General features: G+C 45.4%; 1 protein-coding gene across 3 annotated transcripts in view; it reads right to left on the minus strand.

Moving 5' to 3' along the window:
* MYO18B (myosin XVIIIB) overlaps window positions 1-21,189 on the minus strand; it is a 346,197-nt gene that overhangs the window by 323,107 nt on the left and 1,901 nt on the right. For all 3 annotated transcript variants that reach the window (XM_043977482.1, XM_043977483.1, XM_043977484.1), the window contains exons 2-3: window positions 11,080-11,236; window positions 8,535-8,693 (exon numbers count right to left, since the gene is read on the minus strand). In XM_043977482.1, the coding sequence (XP_043833417.1) occupies window positions 8,535-8,693; window positions 11,080-11,118 (198 nt within the window). In that variant the 5' untranslated portion in view covers window positions 11,119-11,236. The remainder of the gene's footprint in view (window positions 1-8,534; window positions 8,694-11,079; window positions 11,237-21,189) is intronic.

The following is a 21,189-nucleotide window of genomic DNA, read 5'->3' on the forward strand; positions in this document are numbered from 1 at the left end:
TTGAATTGGAGAGAGTCCAGTCATGGGGGGATGGTCTGACTTTTCTCTGCCCTGCTCACAGCCCCTACTCATAAATCTTCAGGGGTCTCCAATTGCCTGTAGGACATCGTCCCACTTTCTGGACCCAAGTTGATCCCATGAATCTTTCTGATAGGGATGCTCTGCCTTCTCCTTCTCCTGAGACATACGGCTGGCCACTTCAACCTTGATCACTGGGGATCACCAACCCCCCTGCCTCGTTCTTCCTAATGCCCCAGAGCTGACTCAACCCTGTTCTCTTACTAAAGCACGCATCACCGTTCTACTTAATAAACGTCAATGGCTCCCTATTACCTACAGGATCAAACATGAAGCCCTCTGCTGGGCTTCCAAAGCCCTTCTCATCTGGCCCCTTCCCATCATCCTAGGATTCTTACAGTTAACTCCCTCACACACACTCTATGATCCACCCTCATTGCTTTAGCTTGCCCAAACACTCCATCTCTTGTCTCTGCACCTTCTCAGTGGCTGGTGTGCATGCCAGGAGGGCCCTCCCTCCCAGCCCAGGCTTCCTCTAAGACTCAGCTCAAGTTTCTCCTCCTCCGGGAGGTCTTCATGCCCACTGCTCCCCTAGCTTCCAGTGCCTTCTCCCCTAAGATTCCCATCCATCTGCTCAGTATATATCTTATATGAATAGAGCTGTTGGCACTTTGTGTCTCCCATTAAATGTAAACTCCCAGAGGGCTGGAACTGCTTTTGTCTCTCAGCTCTCCCAGTGCCTGGGGCTTATTCACAGGTGACTGATTCGCTGCCTCTGAGTTTCTCCTTTGGAACGTGCCCGATGTATTCTTTTGGTACGTCATTCCCGGCTGACTAGCTAAAGGGCCTCAGAGCCTGCCTGGGCCTTTCCCCAGAAGATACTCTCCTCTCCTGGCCTGCTCTGAGACCAGACTGAAATACAGACTTGGAAAGAGTCATGAATTGATTTTAGCTGCACTGTCTTAAAAAGTCATCTGCAGCCTGCTGAACCTGGAATCACAAAGAGCTGAGTTCAGGGGCAGCTAGGTGGCACAGTGGATAGAGCACTGGCCCTGGATTCAGGAGGACCTGAGTTCAAATCCGACTTCAGATACTTGACACTTGCTAGCTGTGTGACCTTGGGCAAGTCACTTAACCCTCATTGCCCAGCAGCAAAGAAAGAAAGAAAGAAAGAAAGAAAGAAAGAAAGAAAGAAAGAAAGAAAGAAAGAAAGGAAGGAAGGAAGAAAGAAAGAAAGGAAGAAAGGAAGAAAGGAAGAAAGAAAAGAGCTGAGTTCAAATCAGTTTCTTATACTTACTAGCGGTGTGGCTCTTGTCAAACAAGGTTTCAGTTTCCTCATCTGTAAAATGGGAGTTACACCACTTGTAACACCTTCCTCAAGGGGATCATAAGCTCATAGAATCAGGAGTGGAAAGTGCCTTAGAAGTCAGCTCCAGGGGCTTCATGGCCTGGGCTCCATGAACTCTTTTTAAAAAATATTTTGGAGGGCAGCTATGTAGCACAATGAATAGAGCACCAGCCCTGGAGCCAAGAGGACCTGAGTTCAAATCTAACCTCAGACAGTTACTAGCTCTGTGACCCTGGGTAAGTCACTTAACACTGATTGCCCCTCCCCCGCCAAAAGACATAACATAAAAATATTTTGGACAACTGTATTTGAATATAACTGTTTTCCTTTGTAATCTTCTGTATTTTATTTTATGCATTTAAAACTAGGATTCTGAGAAGTGGTCCACAGGCCTTATCAGACTAAGTGCCCAAGGGGTCTGTAATACCCAAAAGATTATGGACCCCTGATGTGAGCCAGCCCCTTCATTGGACAGAGAAGGAAACTGAGGCCCAGAGAGGGGCAACTTGTCCAAGGTCACATTACTACACAGTGGCAGAATAGGAGGACTTGGGGGTCCCTAGTCCAGTGAATGATTTCTTTGTTAAATCATTATTAGTCATTTCAATTCAATCCAAAATACTTATTTGCATATCCAACATGCCAAGAACCAAGCAAAGACAAAAAAAGGAAGGGAAGGAAAGGAGGGAGGGAGGGAGGAAGAGGGGGAGGAAGGGAGGAAGGAAGGAAAGAGGGAGGAAAGAAGGAAGGAAGAAAAGCAATTCTGACCTTGAGATTCTATCTTCTCTGGAGGATGCACAATATAAACAGTCAGTCAATAAACATTTATTAAGCACCTACTATGTGCAAGGCACTGGGCTAAGTGCTGGGGATACAAAAAGAGGTCAAAGACAGCCCCTGCTCTCAGAGTTTACAACACAGCCACCTGCTACACTGACTTCATCTTGTCTGAAAACAACCATAAAAAGGCACTTCACTGGGCTCCATCTTGCCAGGCCCCAGGCCTTCGTTCAACATCCTGTAGTCATGGTCCTATTCTCCCTTCTTTGGCCCTCACTGGGACTCCACCCGGCCCCGTAGGGGAGCCCTAGTTCTTAGCTAATTGGAAGCTTTCCTTGTATGTCGCCTTCTCCGATTAGAATGGAAGCTCTTTGAAGGCAAGGGCTATCTGACTTGCCTCTGACTGCATCCCCGCAGCACTCAGACCAGACTCGGCTAGCTGGTCACTGTCCAGTCCTCTCGGCTGAAGTCTCCTTAATTAAGTACCCACTTCGTCCTGGGAAAGGAGGTGACCCTGGGCCACTGAAAGCAATGCCAGCCGAGCACGAGCTCTGGTGGGTCCAAAGAGAGCTGGCAAGTTATTCTAACGATCATCCCTGTTGTCACTGGGGCAGGCCTAGTGACCGTCTGCATGTCTATCATCCACAGACCAGCCTAGGAAAATCAGAGACTTAGCACCGGGTGGCAGAGCCAAGGGTGATGGGGAGGGGGGGCCAAGAAGCCAACTCGGGCTTCCCAGCAATGCAAGCTGTCCCAGCTGGTGGGGGCCACCTGGGGGGCGGAGGGCTCCCCCAGCCTAGAGGCCGGATGACTCTGTCAGGGACGTTATGGGGAGGATTCATGTAGGGTGTAGGTAGGACCAGAGGGTTGCCAAAGATCCTTCCAAGGCTTGATGTGGGAGGCCATGAATCTAAGACCCAGGAATGATTTACTGTCCTTTCCCTCTACAGGGGCAGGCGTCCTGCCTCCCACCCCTGTCAGCCTATACCCAGCCCAAGGTCCAGAAGATGCCTCTCCCTAAGGGCTTAGGGGTGTGCTTTCCTAACATTTATGTAAATGTGACTTCAGATTTGGGCTCTGCCACGAGAGCATTTCAGCCCCACCTCCTCCCCAGAAAGTGGGACTCTGTCCAGGGAAGTAGTCTAGGCCCTGATAAGTGACCTCTCACCTATTTCTTACCTAGAACAGAGGTCCCATGATATTCCCCGATGAATCCGTCCCTTTCCCTGTCATTGTCTGTCTCTCTCTCTCCATATCTCTTTCTGTCTCTCTCTGTCTCTGTGTCACTGTCTGTCTGTGTCTCTCTCCGTGTCTTTCTGTCTCTGTCTCTCTGTCTCTCTCTGTGTCTCTGTCTCTGTGTCTCTCCATGTCTCTCTCTGTCTCTGTGAGAAAATAATTATTAATAATGAATTTCTTGGGGGGACCCGGAGATTAGTTTTAGTCCCTTCTCTCCCCCTCACCCCCCACCTCCAGAAAGTCCAGGAACTTCAGCAAATCATGGCTGGGACAAGCCCAGAGGAACAGAAGAGATGGAGAATGATTCTTTTGTCTAGTTCAGTGAACTGATGGGATCAAACCACACCCCGATACTGGACTTTGCCTTTGCCCTCCAGCGAGTCTCTCTTCTATTAGGTCATTAGGTGGAATTCATTTTAATCTGGACCACCTTCAAGTCATGTCAACCAATGGAATTGAAGGATTGATACTAACCAATTAACTTTGATCAATGTATAATGACCCGCCTCTATCAAAAGATAAAACCCTTGACCAAGTGAGGGTCGCTCTCTTGGCTCCCTGGACCCTCTCTCTTAGCTCAGGATGCTGTCTCTTGGTGCTCACTCCTCCTCTTAGGGTAGTGTAAATTGTGTATGTCTTCTGAACTCTCATGGAGACCACATGCTGTCTCTCTGAGAGATAACATGGGTCTGGGGCTTTTCTCCTGCCTGTGCTAACTGCCACACAGGCAATTCTTTACTGGTATATAGGATATTAATGAATAATAAATGCTTCCTGCCAAAATGGGTGCAAAAGCCAGTAACATATAAATATCAATAATTTTAGAAAACACAGTTTAGCATAATAATTTTTAAAACACAGTTTCTGTCTCTGCCTCTCTATCTCTATCTCCATCTCTCCCTGTCTCTTGCTCCCTCTCTGCCTCTGTCTCTCTCTGTCTCTTGCTCTCTCTCTCTGTCTCTGTCTCTGTCTCTCTCTGTGTCTCCTTTTTATCTCTGTCTCTCTATGTCTCTCTCACACACATACATACAGGTACACATAACACAGACATATACATACATAACACCTACTACAGAGGATAGGGATACAAATAGGAACCAGACCTATACATATATATACATACATATATAACACATATAGATACATATATGCATGTAGAATACATAATATTTTATCTATTGTCTATTATATATAATAATACACATCACAATATATTATATATTCTATGATAATATATAAATATATATTAGACACATATAATATATTACACACATATATAATGTACATATATATAATACACACATACACACACATATATATATGTCAGAGGTGAGACTTGAACCCAGGTCTTCTTGCCCCTGAGAGCTGCTCTCTATCCACCCATGCCATTTCTAAATCTTCCTTGGGAAACTTGGTGGCTCTATAGTGTACATGGCCCTGGGCCTGAGTTCAAATCCAGACTCAGACACTTACTGGCTGTGTAACCCTAGGCAAGTCATTTTACCTCTGTGAATCCCAGTTCCTTCAAAATAGGAGTAACTATATCTCATACCTCACAGGGTTGTTACAAGAGCCAATGAGATGATGCTTGTAAAGTGTTTTGCAAACCTTAGAGACTATATAAATGCTAATGGCTATTATCAACATTATCTGTAAAAATGAGATAATTTCTCCTCCCAACAGTTGTTATGAGGTTCAAATAAACTAGTAGCTATAGAAGTGCTTTCTAAAAGTCTAAAGAGCTCTGGAAGGGCTCTTTGCCGTTTTATGGGCACAAGTCAGCTGGTGTCCCTCCTCAGCAGGAACATGTCCTCAGCTGGTCCCATCAGTTCCCACCCCCACACCTGTTTTGATCTCTGTTCCAGCATTCCCAAGTCTCAGTTCTGTGCCATGAGTGAGACTCGTGACCTGCTTGGGCAGCGTGTTCATGCCTGGGACTGCCCTCAAACTTAGCCTCCATCCTGCCCCTCACCCCCAGCTTGGCTTCAATTGAGGGTCAGGGGCTCTGGACCAGTCAGTTGCTCTCATGGGGACATCTAGTCCAAGCAGACCTGAACCAGCATTCTCTGTAGGCCCACGGCTGTCCTCAGTGGTCTTCCAGGCTTTGTTTGAAGACTTATCCTCACAGGCATCATCCATGCTAAGGTAAAGCTCTTTGGGTCTACCTCCTCCTTCCATGACTCACGGGCCTGCCCACGGGGGCCAAGTCTCTTCCCAGACCTTCTGGACTCAGACAGTCTGGCAGTTCCCCTCCCCAAGCCTCTCCCCCTTGTCATGGCAGGAATATTTTGACAGCTGTTATCCTGCATGTGTTCAGAAGGCTCCAGCTGCAAGAGCAGTTGTGTGGGGCTGACCCACACGAAAGCCTAGCTGCAACAAGTTATTTCAGGGAAGGGCACCATCATCCTCCCAGTCACCCTTGGGTCACAGCCTCAGAGAAATCCCCGGCTCCTCCCTCTGTCCCCACAACACACACACACACACACACACACACACACACACACACACACACACACAATCATTTGCCAAGTCCACAACCTCTCCTGTCTGTCCACCTCTCTCCAATGCCCTAAAGTGCAAGTCCTTCGCAGAATCATTGACATTCCAAGATGGAAGCCATCTAGCCCAAGACTGTATGGACCTGCTGTTGGGTTCTCCTATTTAAATGTTTCCCTAGGCACATCAATTAACCTTCCTGTGCCTCAGTTTCCTCACCTGTAAGATGGGAATAAAAAAATAGCACCTACCTCACAGGGTTCTTGTGAGGATCAAAAGAGTTCGTGTATCAAGGGCTTTGCAAACCCAAAAGCGCTATGTAAATATTAGCTATCCGTCATTATTGCGGCTGTTGTTTCCCTTGGGAAAGCACCTGATATCTCATCTGAACAAGAATCCCTCGTCACCTCTCACCAGGCCTATTACAATAGTCTCCTCATTTTTTCTCCCTGCCTCTGGTCTCTCTAATTCATCCTCTACCCAGGCACTAATGTGATATTCCTGAACTACTGTTTTGAACCATGCATTCCCCTGCTCTGAATCTCCCATAGCTCCCTAGTTCTGAAAGAATGCCGTGCTTGCATTCACAAAGACATGGCCTTAAATACTTCCCTGACCCTGACTGGCTGTGTATCCCTAGGCTGGTCATTTAGCCTTTGTAAGGGTCAGGCAATTCTCTAAGACCTATTAACCGAGTCCTCTCCAGTTGAGATCTGCATTGGTGAAAGGACTTTCCCACACCTGAAGGAAGTTCTGTACCCTCAGCACCTGGCCCTGGCTCTTGCATACCAGGCTCTTGAGAAATTCCTGTTGAACTGAACTAAACAGAAGAGCAAACAGTGACCTCTCCTAGACAAAAGTGCTTTATGTGTATTATCTTCTTTCATCCTCAAAGCAATCTTTTAATCTAGGTACCACATTATAGCCTCTATTTTACAGATGGGGAAACTGAAGCTCAAGAGAAGTTGATTAGAGCTCCCCTGGTATCTGGAGACTTGCTGGGCACTGCAAATGGTAAGGAGTGGGAGGGAGGCCCCCTATTCATCCCACCTCACTATTGTGCTCAACAGCTGAGAGGACTGAGCCAGGCTGAGATACAATAGGATTCCCTGGCTTCACAGCTGTCTTCCCAATCTGCAGGAGGAGAGCCTAGCTTCTGGACAAGATCCTCCCGGGAGCCACATTCCTAACTCCCCTCCCCCTTCCCCTCCTCATCCCCTTTTCCCCCACCCCCAGCTGTTGATTCTATCAAGGAGCCTTACTCTAAATTGACACCGTCCTCAGAAGCAAACAGTCCAAACCCCTACCTATGTATCGTGTCTTCCCATCTCTAAAATGGGGATAATGATACCTGACCTCAACCTGACCAATCCAGAGATTTGTGAAGACAAATTTTTTCAGCTACAGCTCACATTTCTGGGGTTTTGTTTTTGGGGGTTTTTTTGGTGGGGCAATTGGGGTTAAGTGACTTGCCCAGGGTCACACAACTAGTAAGTGTAAAGTGTCTGAGGCCAGGTTTGAATTCAGGTCCTCCTGACTCCAGGGCTGGTGCTCTAGCTGGTTACACCTCGCTGCCCCACATTTCTGTAACCTTATAGCAGCGGTTTTTGATATTTTCAAGGACGAATGTCCCCTTTCAGAAACATAGACGTAGATCTGAAAGAGACCTCAGAGACCATCTAGTTGAACCCTCTCATTTTACTGATGAAGAAAATGAGACTCAAGACCGAGTGGCATGCCCAAGGTCACGCAGACAGCAAGTGACAGAGATGGGAACAGCTACTGCATTGATCTCACAGATTCTCACCTCCCCCCAAACATGAAAGTAGTTGTGTCGATAATATCTGTTCATTGAGAAAATGTGTAATGATCATTTTGGTTCCCATTATATACTCATGAATCCCTTGTATTTGGGTGCCTGGGCCCCAAATTAGAACTACTGCTAAACAGATTTATAGAGTTCTTCAACCTATACTTGAGGGGTACCCCTCTTTTTATCTCCATTTTATAGATGAGTGAATTTCTACTGAAATATAAGTTATAGGTAAGTTATAGATGATTTCCCCCCCCTCCCCAAGGAGTCAGGAAAACTCATCTTCCTGAATTCAAATCTGGCCTCAGATACTTCCTAGCTGGGTGACCCAGGACAAGTCACTTACCCCTGCTTGCCTCAATTTCCTCATATATAAAATGAGCTGGAGAAGGAAATAGCAAAGCACTCCAGTATCTCTGCCAAGAAAACCCCAAATGGGGTCATGAAGAGTCAGACACAACTGAATAACAAGGACCCCTTAGTAGAGAGGTGGAGGGTGACAGGTGCCAGACAAGGTCACTGAGTCAGTCAGTTAGCTTTTTTCCCCTTTGTAACAAGGAAGGTTTCCAGACTGGATATCGAAAAATGACCATGATTTACCAAAAAAAAAAAATCATTAATAAAACATGTTTTAGGGGCAGCTAGGTGGCACAGTGGATAAAGCACCAGCCCTGGATTCAGGAGGACCTGCGTTCAAATCTGACCTCAGACACTTGACACTTACTAGCTGAGTGACCCTGGGCAAGTCACTTAACCCTCATTACCCCACCAAAAATAAAAATAAAAAAACACGTTTTAAAGATAGAAGTGTAGCTTGTTAGATTTGTCGGGTGGATGACTTACTGTCTGTTCTTGAGAGTTGGCCAGTGTCTGTTTTTTCAGTCTTGCTTCCTTGGACTCTTTTTCTGTTTCCCGAACCAGTTGCCTGATGAAGCCCCCCGGAATCACAGAGAAAAGGGGAGGTGGGGAGGTGGGTGGGGGGCTTTTGTCTTCTTCCCTGATCTGTTTTATAAAAAGAGAAGAAAGTCAAGATCTCAGTGGGTGATGCAAATGAAGCCCACCATGGAGCCAGGGAGAAGGGCCAGGCAGTAGAAACACATGAGCAAGGTCATGTATGGCCACTGATCACAGAACAGGGAGCAGGTGTCTTGGGCAGAGTAGAAGTGTCTTCAGGCATGATACCTGATGATGGTAACCACTGGCTAAGTTGATAGTTGCTCTGTGCCCTTCTCCTCACTCCCTTAGTAAACATAAGCACGATTCAATGGAGCCAGTACTGGATTTGGAGTTAGGAAGTCACAGGTTTGAATCCTGCCCTTAAAACCCAATAGAAGTACCCTGGACAAGTCACAACCTCTCTGAGCCTCATCTTCCTCCTCTGAAAATAGAGATATTTTCTATCCTTATTTTAATTTAATTAAATGATAATAGAATAGCATTGATTAAATAAAATTAAATAATGTAAATTTCATTATGAATTATTACTAAATATTTATAATAAATATAATAAATGTTTATTAAACAACTTAAACATTTATCACTAATAATTATTTATTAAACAATTTAAGCATTTGTTATAAATATTTATCACATATTTTGAATATTTATTATGAATATTAAACATTTCTTAAATAATTTAACTGTTCATTATAAATATTAAATATTTATTAAATAAACTTTTCTCATGAATAATTATTTATTAAATAATTTAAACATTTCTTATAAATATTTATTATACCTTTTGAATATTTATTATAAATATCAGACATCTCTTAAATAATTTAACTGTTCCTTATAAACATTAACTCTTTATTCTAAATATTAAATATTTTGTGTGATAGATATTAAATAATAATTGGATATTTTCTAAATCATGATTTTATTATTCTAATCAGTTGATTGTTATATAATTGTTTTATTTTAATAATAATAATAATAATAGAATCCACCTGGGGGATTATTGTAAGAACCATAGATTCAGAACCAAAAGGGAATTTGGAGACCATCCAGTCCAACTCATTGTACAGAGAGGGAAACTGAGGACCAGAGGAGCTAAGTGCCGTCCTGATTTCACACAGGGAGTAAGAGGCAGATAGATCCAAGCTTCCTTCTCCACATTTAGCATTTTTTGTCTATCATCTCATGTGAGCTGAAGACACATTAGCTGAAAACCTAATCCCTCCCTGGACAGACAACATATACGAATGGATATCATAGTTCTTAGGACACTGGAAAGTATTATACTAGTCAGAAGTTAGTTCTAGGGGTAGGAATCTGACCTGTAGCATCCCTCTTTGAGGTTCTTATCAAACAGAACATAGAATATTCTAGTTAGAGGAGACTGTCTGATCCCAAATCTTTCATTTGACAAGGGAGATGTCTCCCTAGAAGTTACACAGCTAGCACCTGGCAGATTAATTGGACTCAAGTCTTCTGAGGCAGGCTTTGAACCCAGATCCTATGGCTCCAGAATCAGTGCTTGTCTCTCCAGTGTGTGCTGAGTTAGTAATCAAGGGGGATGGCGAAGCCCCTAGAAAGAGGACACTGCATCCAGTCTGCTTTCCAAAACCCAACAGCCATGATGTTGTAGAGGGAGCATGAATTGGGAAGGGCTGGGGAGGCTATTAACTAGGAAAATGCAGTTAGCTCCCAATTATCCCTGGTAACAAGAGGAAGGAATAACTGAAATTAAGGCCTTGGTAACTAGAAACTCATCATTTTCATTAGTTTTTTTAACCTGCCTCTACCACAACTGCCCCTCACTCTCATCAATGCTACTGCCAGGCACTGCATCTGAGTGGGGAGGCAGCCTGTGACAGATAGTGATGAGAGCATGGGTATGAATCAGGAAGACCTGGGTGCAAATCCTGTTTCTGACACCAAGCCGAGTGACCCTGGGCAACTCATTTCCTGTCTCTAAGGCTCAGTTTCCTCATCTGTAAAATGCAACTGAGGCTGAGATTAGGCAAATTATTTGCCCGGGGGCACATGGACAGTATGTGTCAGAGATAGGTCTGCAAACCAAAACTACCTGACTCCAAGGCCGGCTGCGTGCCACCCTGCCCCTCTCAGCCACTATTATTAGCATCCTCTCTTATTCCCTTCCCTGTCCAGTAAGGAAAGGACAGAGGTAGGCAGCCAGGGTGGCTAGAGTGGTCCTCTCTGGCCCACAGTCTGAAGGCAGCAGTGGGAAGGGGGCATTATCCCAGGCACTGGGAGTTATCTTTCCCAAGGCAGGCATGTCCAGACCCATCCCCACACACGATGGGGTAAAGACAAAGGGGCTCCGAGGCCCTGGGCCCGGCAGGGTGGCAGCGATAGCAACCAGAGAGGTCCAAGAGCAGGGCCTGCCCCCCAGGTAGTGACCACCAGGCAGGGCAACACTTTCCTTTTGTTCCCACAGAGCAAGGCGTGATGAAATAGCCATGGTGAAGCAGGGAGGCGAGATGAGATGAGATGATGAGATGAGATGGGACTCCACACTAGACAACACGGAATGAGGCTTCACGGACACAGGTGAGACATGGATCAGACTGTCCCTGGGACTAGACACACATGGAGACCACAATGAAAGAGAAAGAAGAGAGAGATCGTTAATAAGTGTGCAGAACCCACTCCCACTCAAACCAAGACTATGAGCCTGAGATCTAGAGGAAGGGATGGAAGGGTGGGGGGGAAGAAGAGGGAGAGACAGAGATAGAGACACACAGAGAGAGAGGAAGAAAAGAGAAGAGAGGAGAGAGAGAGAAAGAGAGCCAGAGAGAGGGAGGGAGGTGGAAGGAAGGAAGGAGGGAGGGAGGGCAGAAGAAAAGAGAGAAGAATAGATGAACAGAAGGATGACTAAATAGAAGGAAATAGATGAATGGAGGGAAGGAGGAAAGATACAACAGATTAGATTGATAGATAGATAGATAGATCATAGATAGAGATAGATCAAAGATAAAATAACAGAATGATGGAAAGAAGAAGGAAGAAGGAAGGAAGGAAAGGAAGTATATAATAGATGGATAAACAGAGCATTTATTAAACTTCTTGTGCTTAGTGCCAGGGATTCAAACAGACAACCAAAGGCAAACTTTGGCCCCCAAGCTCCCATTCAGGTAGGAGAAGGTAACCTAGAAAGGGTACCTAGGAAGGGGAGAGGGCTATGGGATGGTTGTGAGGCCTGCTGGCTGCCAGTGTACTACCCCACCGCACCCCACCCCCATTCTAGCTTTTCTTTGTGTGTGGTTTCCTCCCATTAGAATGGAAGCCCTGCCTCCCCACCCCCACCCCTGCCCCCAAGGCCAAAGCTGGTCTCTCAAAACCCAGGGTGACTCCAGGGAGAGTTCAATTTTTCCAGTGAGGAAGAGATGTAATGCATGTCCTCTGAGGGCCCTCCAGCTCTGAGACTGACCAGGAAGATTAAAAAACAACTGTCCAGGTAGCTTTTTTTCAGAAAGCATCACTCGCCCTACCTAGAAAGTTTTCCATAGTAGGAGCCCACGTGCATACACACACACACACACACACACACACACACACACACACACACACACACACACACACACATACATACACACTGATAAACCACTACTGAACTGTGAGGATTTAGAAAATGTACCTCCTTGACACCATAGGTAAATTAGGAGAAGAAGGAATAGTCTACCTTTCAGATCTTTGGAAAGGAGAACAGTTTATGACCAAACAAGAGATAGAGAATATTATGAAATGTAAAATGGATGATTTTGATTACATTAAATTTAAAAGTTTTTGTACAAACAGAAGCAATGCATCCAAAATTAGAAGGGAGGCAGAAAGCTGAGAAACAATTTTTAAGGCCAATACTTCTGATAAAGGCCTCATTTCTAAAATATATTGGGAACTAAATCAAATTTATAAGAATCCAAGTCATTCCCCAATTGAGAAATGGTCAAAGGATATGAACAGGCAGTTTTCTGATGAAGAAATCAAAGCTATCTATTGCCATATGAAAAAATGCTCTAAATCACTATTGATTAGGGAAATTCAAATTAAAACAACTCTGAGGTACCACCTGACACCTATCAGATTGGCTAATATGACAAAAAAAGGAAAATAATAAATGTTGAAGAAGCTGTGGAAAAAATTGGAACACTAATGCATTGTTGGTGGAGCTGTGAACTGATCCAACCATTCTGGAGAGCAATTTGGAACTATGCCCAAAAGGCTATAAAGCTGTACATACCCTTAGACCCAGCAATGCCACTTTGGGGTCTTTTTCCCAAAAGAGATCATAAAAAAGGGAAAAGGACCCACATGTACAAAAATATTTATACCTGCTCTTTTTGTGGTGGCAAGTAATTGGAAATTGAGGGGATGCCCATCCATTGGGGAATGGCTGAACAAGTTATGGTATATGAATGTAATGGAATTCAATTGTGCTGTAAGAAACTATGAACAGGAGGAGTTCAGAGAAACCTGAAGGACTTGCATGAACTAATGATGAGTGAGATAAGCAGAACCAGAAGAACATTGTACACAGTATCATCAACATTATGTGTTGATCAACTGTGATAGACTTGATTCTTCTACCAATCCAACAGTACAAGAAAGTTCCAAAAGACTCATGATGGAAAAGGCTCTCCAAATCAGGAAAAAAAAAAAAGGAACTGTGGAATATGGATGCTGATTGAACCATACTGTTTCTTTTTCTTTTGGTGCTGTTGTTTTTCCTTTTTGAGGTTTTTCCTTTTTGCTCTGCTTCTTCTCTTATAACATGACTAATGCAGAAATATGTTTAATGTTGTTATATATATATAACCTATATCAGATTACCTGCTGACTAGGGGAGGGGAGGGGGAGGGGAGGGAGGGAGGGAGAAAAATTTGAAATTGGAAATCTTATCTAAACAAATGTTGAAAACTAAAAAATAATTAATTAATTTTTTTAAAAATGTATCTCCTGAATGCCTGCCCCCTGGATACTCACTCAGCCCACCACACCCCTTTCCTAGCTCAGTTTTGCCTCTTGCCATCTCTCCTTTGGAAGGCTGGCCACTTTTATCGCTGACCGCCTCATCGGCTCTCCTTGCTGGAGAACTTTCCCTCCTCCCCTAATCCCCGCTGGCCCAGTGGGATATGGCTGACCCTATGAGAGAAAAGACCTTGAGTGTGTTGAAGATTTGTGCAAGGCCCTACCCTGAGAAAAGTCCCCAGGATAGCTACAGTCAGGAACAAAATAGTCCCTGCCCACAAGGAGTTTACTCTCTAATGTGGGAAGGGGTGGAGGAAGTAGGGAAGGATGGCAGATAAAGTTAATATGACACAAGGTAGCTTGAGGATGGAGAAAATCAGAGCAGCTGTAGGGATGAAGGAGAATCCTGAACTGCAGCTCAAGCAAGGAAGGGTTATGGATTCCAAGAGGTGGCATTAAGATGGAATGGTAATGCTAGGCAGGGGGATGGCCCGTAGGAATGCATGGAGGCAGGAGATGGTGAGTGAGGCTGGGGATAGCAGCAGAGTTCAGAAAACAGCTAAGTGTCCAATTTGGTTGGAACAAAAAATGGGTGGAGGGGAATAATGTGAAATCAACCTAGAAAGGTCAGTGGGAACCAGAGTCTGAGGGGTCTTGATGTAAAATTGAGGGATTTGAATTTTACCCTAAAGGTAATGGGTGCTTCTTGAGCAATGATAGTTAATATTTATATAGCATCTACTAGGCAGCAGAGTGACACAGTGGATAGAACACCCAGGTCTGGAGTCAAGACCTCAGTTCAAATCTGGCCTCAGACACTTCCTAGATGTGTGACCCTGTGCAAAGTCACTTTACCCTGTTTGCCTCAGTTTCCTCAGCTGTAAAATGAGCTGGAGAAGGAAATGGCAAACCACTCCAATATTTTTTTTGGTGAGGCAATTGGGGTTAAGTGACTTGCCCAGGGTCACATAGCTAGTAAGTGTTAAGTGTCTGATTTGAACTCAGGTCCTCCTGAATCCAGGGCCGGTGCTCTATCCACTGCACCACTTAGCTGCCCCACCACTCCAATATTCTTGCTAAGGAAACCCCAAAATGGGGTCACAAAGAGTCAGAAACCACTAAGAACAACTAAACAGCAACAAACGTGCCAGGCATTTTACAATGATTGTCCCATTGGATCCTCACAACAATCTAAGGTAGGTGCTATTATTATCCTCATTTTACAAGAGAAGGAAAGAGAAAAACACAAGTTAAGTTACACAGCTAGTCAGTATCTGAAGTCAAATTTGAACTCTGGTCTTCTCAGCCCAGTGTGCTACCCACTGCACCAGATGGTCTGACCTAGGCTTTAGGAAGACTTGATAGCAGCAGCTCCATGGTGCAGTGGATAGAGCACTGGAGTCTGAAATACCTGAGTTCAAATCTGGCCTCAGATATTTAGTACTTGTGTGACCGTGGACAAGTCACTTACCCTCTTTCTGCCTCAGTTCCCTTGTGTGTAAAACAGAAAGGAAAATAGCACCTACCCCCCTTCCCCCCCTCCCAGGGTTGTTGTGAGGATTAAATAAGATAATATTTGTAAAGTGCTTAGTACAGCATCTGGTACACAGTAGATGCTTAATAAGTGCTTATCCCCTTCCTCCCCCCAATTACCTTCCTGTCTCCCCCTGAGAATGCATGCTCCCAGAGGACAGGGTTTATTTCACTTTTGTTTGCATGCTTTTTTATCCCAGCCCCTCCACAGTGCCCGGCACCTAGGAGGAGCTTAATAAACGCTTGTTGGTTGGAGGCTTGAGAGAACAGAGGCTTCATAGACATTTACGCGGGATTTGAAGAGGGGCCACTAGGCGGCATCTCAGGCCCGAGATAGCCGCACTTTGCAGGGATTCCCTAGGAAGACGAGCCCCAGTCTGGGAAGTCTGAGTTCCCAAGGTCCTGCACTGTGTCTGGAGAGGTGGGGAGAAGGGAGGAGGTGGATCCGAGGAGAAAGGAATCCCTTCCACCTCCCAGCACATCCCCCGGGGCCAAAGCAGAGTCCACTACAAGACTCACAGCCGGATTCCTGCCCATGACAGGATTTGGGGAGACATGCACTGGTTATGAATAGATGCTGACAGGACCCAGCTCCCCCCCAACCCTCCTCTCATCCACCTTGGCCAGGATTTTCTGCCAGCTTCCCCAGGACTGCCCTCACTCAGCAGTGGCTGTGGCTACGTGTCCCCAATGTCCGCCCTTCCTTGCTAGTAGCAGCATTCAGAGCCTCAAGGAGACAGAGAGCTTGGGGCAGGCTAGACTCCTCTGGCCTCCCTGGAGTCCCCATCCTCCCTCCTCCTCCTCCCCATGGCCCCTCTATGGCCAGGAACATGTCTGGACTCCTAGGTTAGTCTTCCTGGAGTAACAATTACACTGGAATTTATCACAGACACCCAGGACGTGGGGGGACAGGACAGAAGCCAGGGCCAGGTGTCAGAGAAGTTAAACCACGCCCAAGGAGGGCCCTTTAGAAAACATCTGTATCTACAGTGAGTGCAAACATCTACCTCTGTGGGTCCAGCCCAGACTGCATCATGGACAGCTTAGGGGCAAAGCTCTGACAGCATTGAGTGCCTCCCCAAAATTCTGCCCGGTACTATCAAGGAGATGAAGATTGCTTGGGGGAGTCCAGTACCAGGTTACTCCCCTGCTCAGACACTTCCCTTGGCTCCCTATTGCCTCTTCCAAGATGAGATACAAACTCCTCTAGATGGAATTTAACTCCCTTTGCAATTTGGGTGCAGCCTCTCTCCTGGGTGATTACAGATTACTTCCCTTCATCCCCTCTGCATTCCAGCCAGACTTGCATTTCTGCTGTTGCTCATCCAGAACCCCCAGGCCTGTGCACTGGCTGCTCCCATTCCTGAAAGCATCCTCTTAGTGTCCCTCAGTTTCCTTCAAAGCCTAGGTCAAAGCTGGCCTGATCTCCCCAGCTCTCGGTGCCCCCTCCCCAATACTGATTGTATCTTGTGTATATGTTTCTTCACTCATATTTGTATATGTTTTCCCCCACTAGAATGCATGCTCATTACAGGTAGGGACTTTGTATTTATTCATGGTGTCCTTAGCATAGCACCCAGTGAAGACAGAAGCAAATGCGCGCTTGTTGAGAATGACACAATGCAATCAATACAATAAGCATTGCTGTGTCTTCTTTTGGGGGGGCAGGGCAATAGGGGTTAGTTGACTTGCCCAGGGTCACACAGCTAGTAAGTGTCAAGTGTCTGAATCCAGATTTGAACTCAGGTCCTCCTGAATCCAGGGCTGGTGCTTTATCCACTGTGCCACCTAGCTGCTCCCCATTGGTGTGTCTTCTTGAGTTGAACATCTGATCCTCCTTCACCCCCAAAAGCTAACCAAGCCTTGTTCCATTGACTCAAAACTCATGACCTGCTCTGGGACTGAAAAAAAGGCTGGGATTGAGTGTGGGTTGTGCACTCAGAGCTGAAAGGGGTCATTTAACCAATAAGGAAACTGGGGCCCAGAGAAGTCCAACAACTTGGCCAAAGTCGCACAGGTAGTAAGTGGCTGAACCAGGATTCACAAACTCAGGTCCTTTGACTCCAAATCCAGTAGCCTTCTTACTATTCCACACTAGCCTAGACACATATTGAGCTTTTGAAGGACCAGGCACAGCTGGTTGTATGGGGAGGGGGCGGGGCGGAGATACAGGTAAGGAGAGGGGAAGGGGGAGGGAAGGGAGGAGGGGAGGAGAGAGACATGGAGAAGAGAGAGAAGGTGAGAAAGAGGGAGAGAAAGAGAGCGAAGGAGAGAGAGAAGGAGAGAGGAGAGAGAGAGAAGGAGAGAGAGAAAGAGAAGGGGGAGAGAGAAGGAGGAGGAGGAGGAGAGAACTTCTTTGTAAGTGAAACATTAACTGAAGGATTAAAGGGAGTCAGAAGTATACCTCAGGGAAATATAAGATCAGACATGAAGGACTCAAAGAGATCTTAGAGGTCAGCTAGTTCAAGGTCTTCATTTTACAGATAAGGAAACTGAGACCCACAGAGGTTAAGAAGCCACTTTCACCAGATCCCCCAGGTTGTAGGTGGCAAAGCCAAGATTCAACCCTGGCTCCTCAGAGTCCAAACCTTCCTCCATCCAGCAGAGGGATTTATCCCAGAATCACTGAACATCCTTGCAGACATCTCTGTAGCTCTGGGAGGGAGAATCGGCCAATGATGAGTTAATCACACCTTGCTAATTTACAGAGGGTTTTCTCCTCCACAGCCTGAGACTGTTCCTTCATATAATGAAATGTCACAACACAATGTAAATTAGAGTGACAAAAAAAATCACAAAAGAGCTGCTGAGTGAGTCAGCCTCTGTGGGTGGTGAAGGGGGTGAAGTTCAGATGGATGCATCGTGGGGCTCATTCAGCCTCATCCTTGTGGCTGTGTGTGTAAGAACTCTCCATTCTGCTTACAAGACACCCGAGCCAGCACTGATGCTGAGGGCAGCTGTGGAGATAATGAGGTTCCCTTGAGCTGCCTATATTCAAAGGAGAATTGAACCTTAACTCTATCTCACTGTGCCAACCTTCAGGAGAAGAAAGAAGCCCTCCCTCAGGAATCTGAACCCAAGCTTGGAGAGATAGAATCTGGAGTCATCAATTCAATTAAAATTCTGGGCTGGAAGCCAGAAGACCTGTGTCCTAGATCTGTTTATCTCTCTAGTTAAGTCTAGCCTTGACAAGTCTCTTATAAGATCATCAACTGATAGGAACCTCAGAGCTAGAAGAGACGATCACAGGATCCTTGGATGGGAAGGGACACCAAGGGTCATCTTCTCCAACCCAGACCTAAAAAACTCCTCTACTGTGCCCCCGACAACCACTTGAAGATCCCCAGTGATGGGGAACTTAGCACCTCACAAAGCAACCCCATCCATTTGGGGACAGCTCTTGTTATCAGGAAGTTTGTCCCAACTTCAAGTCTAAATTCACTTCTCTGCAGCCTCCATGTATTGCTCCTGGAAAAGTGGAAAAACAATAAATTCCTCTTTCATTCTATAGTCTTTCAAATGTTCATAGAGCCAGGGTCAGAGGTTCATTTTACAGATGAGGAAACTGAGGCCCATAGAGGTTAAGTGACTTGGACCAAAGTCAGGCAGTTAGTAAAGATATCATGACACTCCCCCCAAGTTTTCATTTCTCCAGATGAAACAATCTCCATTCCTTCCATTGATCTGTAGATGGCATGATTATGAGACCCTCTGCAGCTGAGCAATGTCCTTCTTAAAATATGTTGTCCAGAGTAAAACAATATTCTGCAGAGGGTCTGGCTGAGGCAGTGGAATTATCTTTTCTTTAATACTAGACTGATAAGATGCCTTCTTAATGCATTTCATTAACTCTTTGATAATAAGCTACACTGCCTCAGAGACCATATTGAGTTCAACCAGTGGTCAGTCAGATCTCCAGCAACAAAGGACTCCCTCTCAGGGTGGTCGACTCCATTATACTCTCCGTTCCTCGGCTCCCTCTTCTATGAAATGAGGGTTGTTGGATAAGACAAACTCTAAGATCTCTCCTAGCTCTAGCATTCTTTGGTTCCCAAGCCTGGTTTGGCAATACTCCAATGATCTCGTGAGAGGACAGGAAATTCTCCCCTAGATTCTCCAAACAATGACAAGAAATTAATTTCCATCTAAAAATAAAATAAATGCCTGCCATGCTGACCCTTTGGGTGCATGTTGGGGGTTAGAGGGGGAGCCTCTTGAAATCACACAAACAACAGTGGATTGTTGCCCACCCACAATGGCAGCACAACAATTGGTCAGCTGGTTAAGAATGGACGAGTTCAGTCTATCAAATGGCTCTGTTTTGTCTATCCATGCCAAACAAGAGGTCGCTTGTTTCAGAGAATTAACTGAATGGGGGACTGAATTGAGAGGTTATGTCAGCCTCACAGAACCATGGCCAAAGTCCCTCTGTTGGTAGCCCAAGGACATCTCTCTTAAGTTTCTGGTCCCTCTGGACTCAACTCGAAATGCCACAGGAGCAGCCAGATGAGTCTCCTGGATCAATGTGTGTCAGCTTTGCATTAGTCAGACCCTAAAAGGGAATATTACGTCCAGTTTGGGTCATCAAGCTTTAAAAAAGGATGCAGTAAGCACTGCAGAACTGTCATCCACCGTGGCCCCAAAAGACCAAACAAGAGGGAAAAACTTAAATCCTAGCAGGGGGGAATTGGTTTCAGACAGTGCACACGGGTGGCTAAATGGGGACCCAGTGACAGGAACCAGAACTAGAACCTGGGTCTCTGTATCCCCGATTCAGTGTTTTTGTCTTCATTACATCTTTGTTGTTTTTTTTTAGTGAGGCAATTGGGGTTAAGTGACTTGCCCAGGGTCACACAGCTAGTAAGTGTTAAGTGTCTGAGGCCAGATTTGAACTCAGGTACTCCTGACTCCAGGGCCGGTGCTCCATCCACTGTGCCACCTAGCTGCCCCTTCATTACATCTTAAGGAAGAAATCAACAAGAGTTGGGGTGACTAAGAGAAGGGGGAACTGCTGAGGAAACTTGTGAAGTCTTTGCACAAAGGGATCTACAGGAAGGAAACCAACAGCCACCAATCCAAGTTGGCGGAGACCAAGGCCAGGGACAGACCCTGTTAGGCACTCAAACTTTGCGAAACACTCCTTGGGCGCCAGGCTCCAGAGATGCCAAACAGAAAAGGGAAACAGTCCTTGTCCTCATGGGACTTAGATTCTCTTGGGAAAGGGAACATGCAATGATAATAACAGTGATAATGGTGCGTTAAGCCTGTCAAGCACTTGACAAAGATCCCATGTGATCTTCATAAGAACACTGGGAAGTAGATGCATTATTGTTCCCATTCTACACAAGAGGAACCTGAGGTAGACAGAGGTTAAGTGACCTACCCAGAGTCATACAGCCAGAAAATGTCTGAGTCTGGATTTGAACTCAGGTCTTCTTGAGTTTAGGGATATATGTGTATGTATATACATGTATATGTCTGTGAACTCAGGTATATAGATATAGACAGACAGATAGGATAGTTAGATAGATGGAAGGAAGGAAGGAAGAGAGGGAGGGAAGGAAGGAAGGAAGGAAGGAAGGAAGGAAGGAAGGAAGGAAGGAAGGAAGGAAGGAAGGAAGGAAGGAAGGAAGGAAGGAAGGAAGGAAGGAAGGAAGGAAGGAAGGAAGGAAGGAAGGAAGGAAGGAAGGAAGGGTGGATGGAGATAGATAGAGACAGATATATACATATCTGTCTGTAGTATATGTATGCATATATGAATAAATAAACACTGGTATTTGTATGTGAACTCAGGTCTTCCTGAGTGTGTGTATGTCTATGTATTGTGAACTGTGGTATTTTTTAGTCCAGATTTATATGTATATATTATGTGTATGTTATTTATGCATTGTGTATATGTTGTGTGCATATGTGCATGTGTGCCTATGTGCATATATTCATGTCTTTCTGAGTCCAGGTGTGTGCTCCGTGGGTGTGTATATATATATATATGTATATATGTATTGCCCTGTGTATTATGTATATATACACA

Source organism: Dromiciops gliroides, chromosome 1 (assembly GCF_019393635.1).
Source record: "Dromiciops gliroides isolate mDroGli1 chromosome 1, mDroGli1.pri, whole genome shotgun sequence".
Classification (NCBI taxonomy): domain Eukaryota; kingdom Metazoa; phylum Chordata; class Mammalia; order Microbiotheria; family Microbiotheriidae; genus Dromiciops; species Dromiciops gliroides.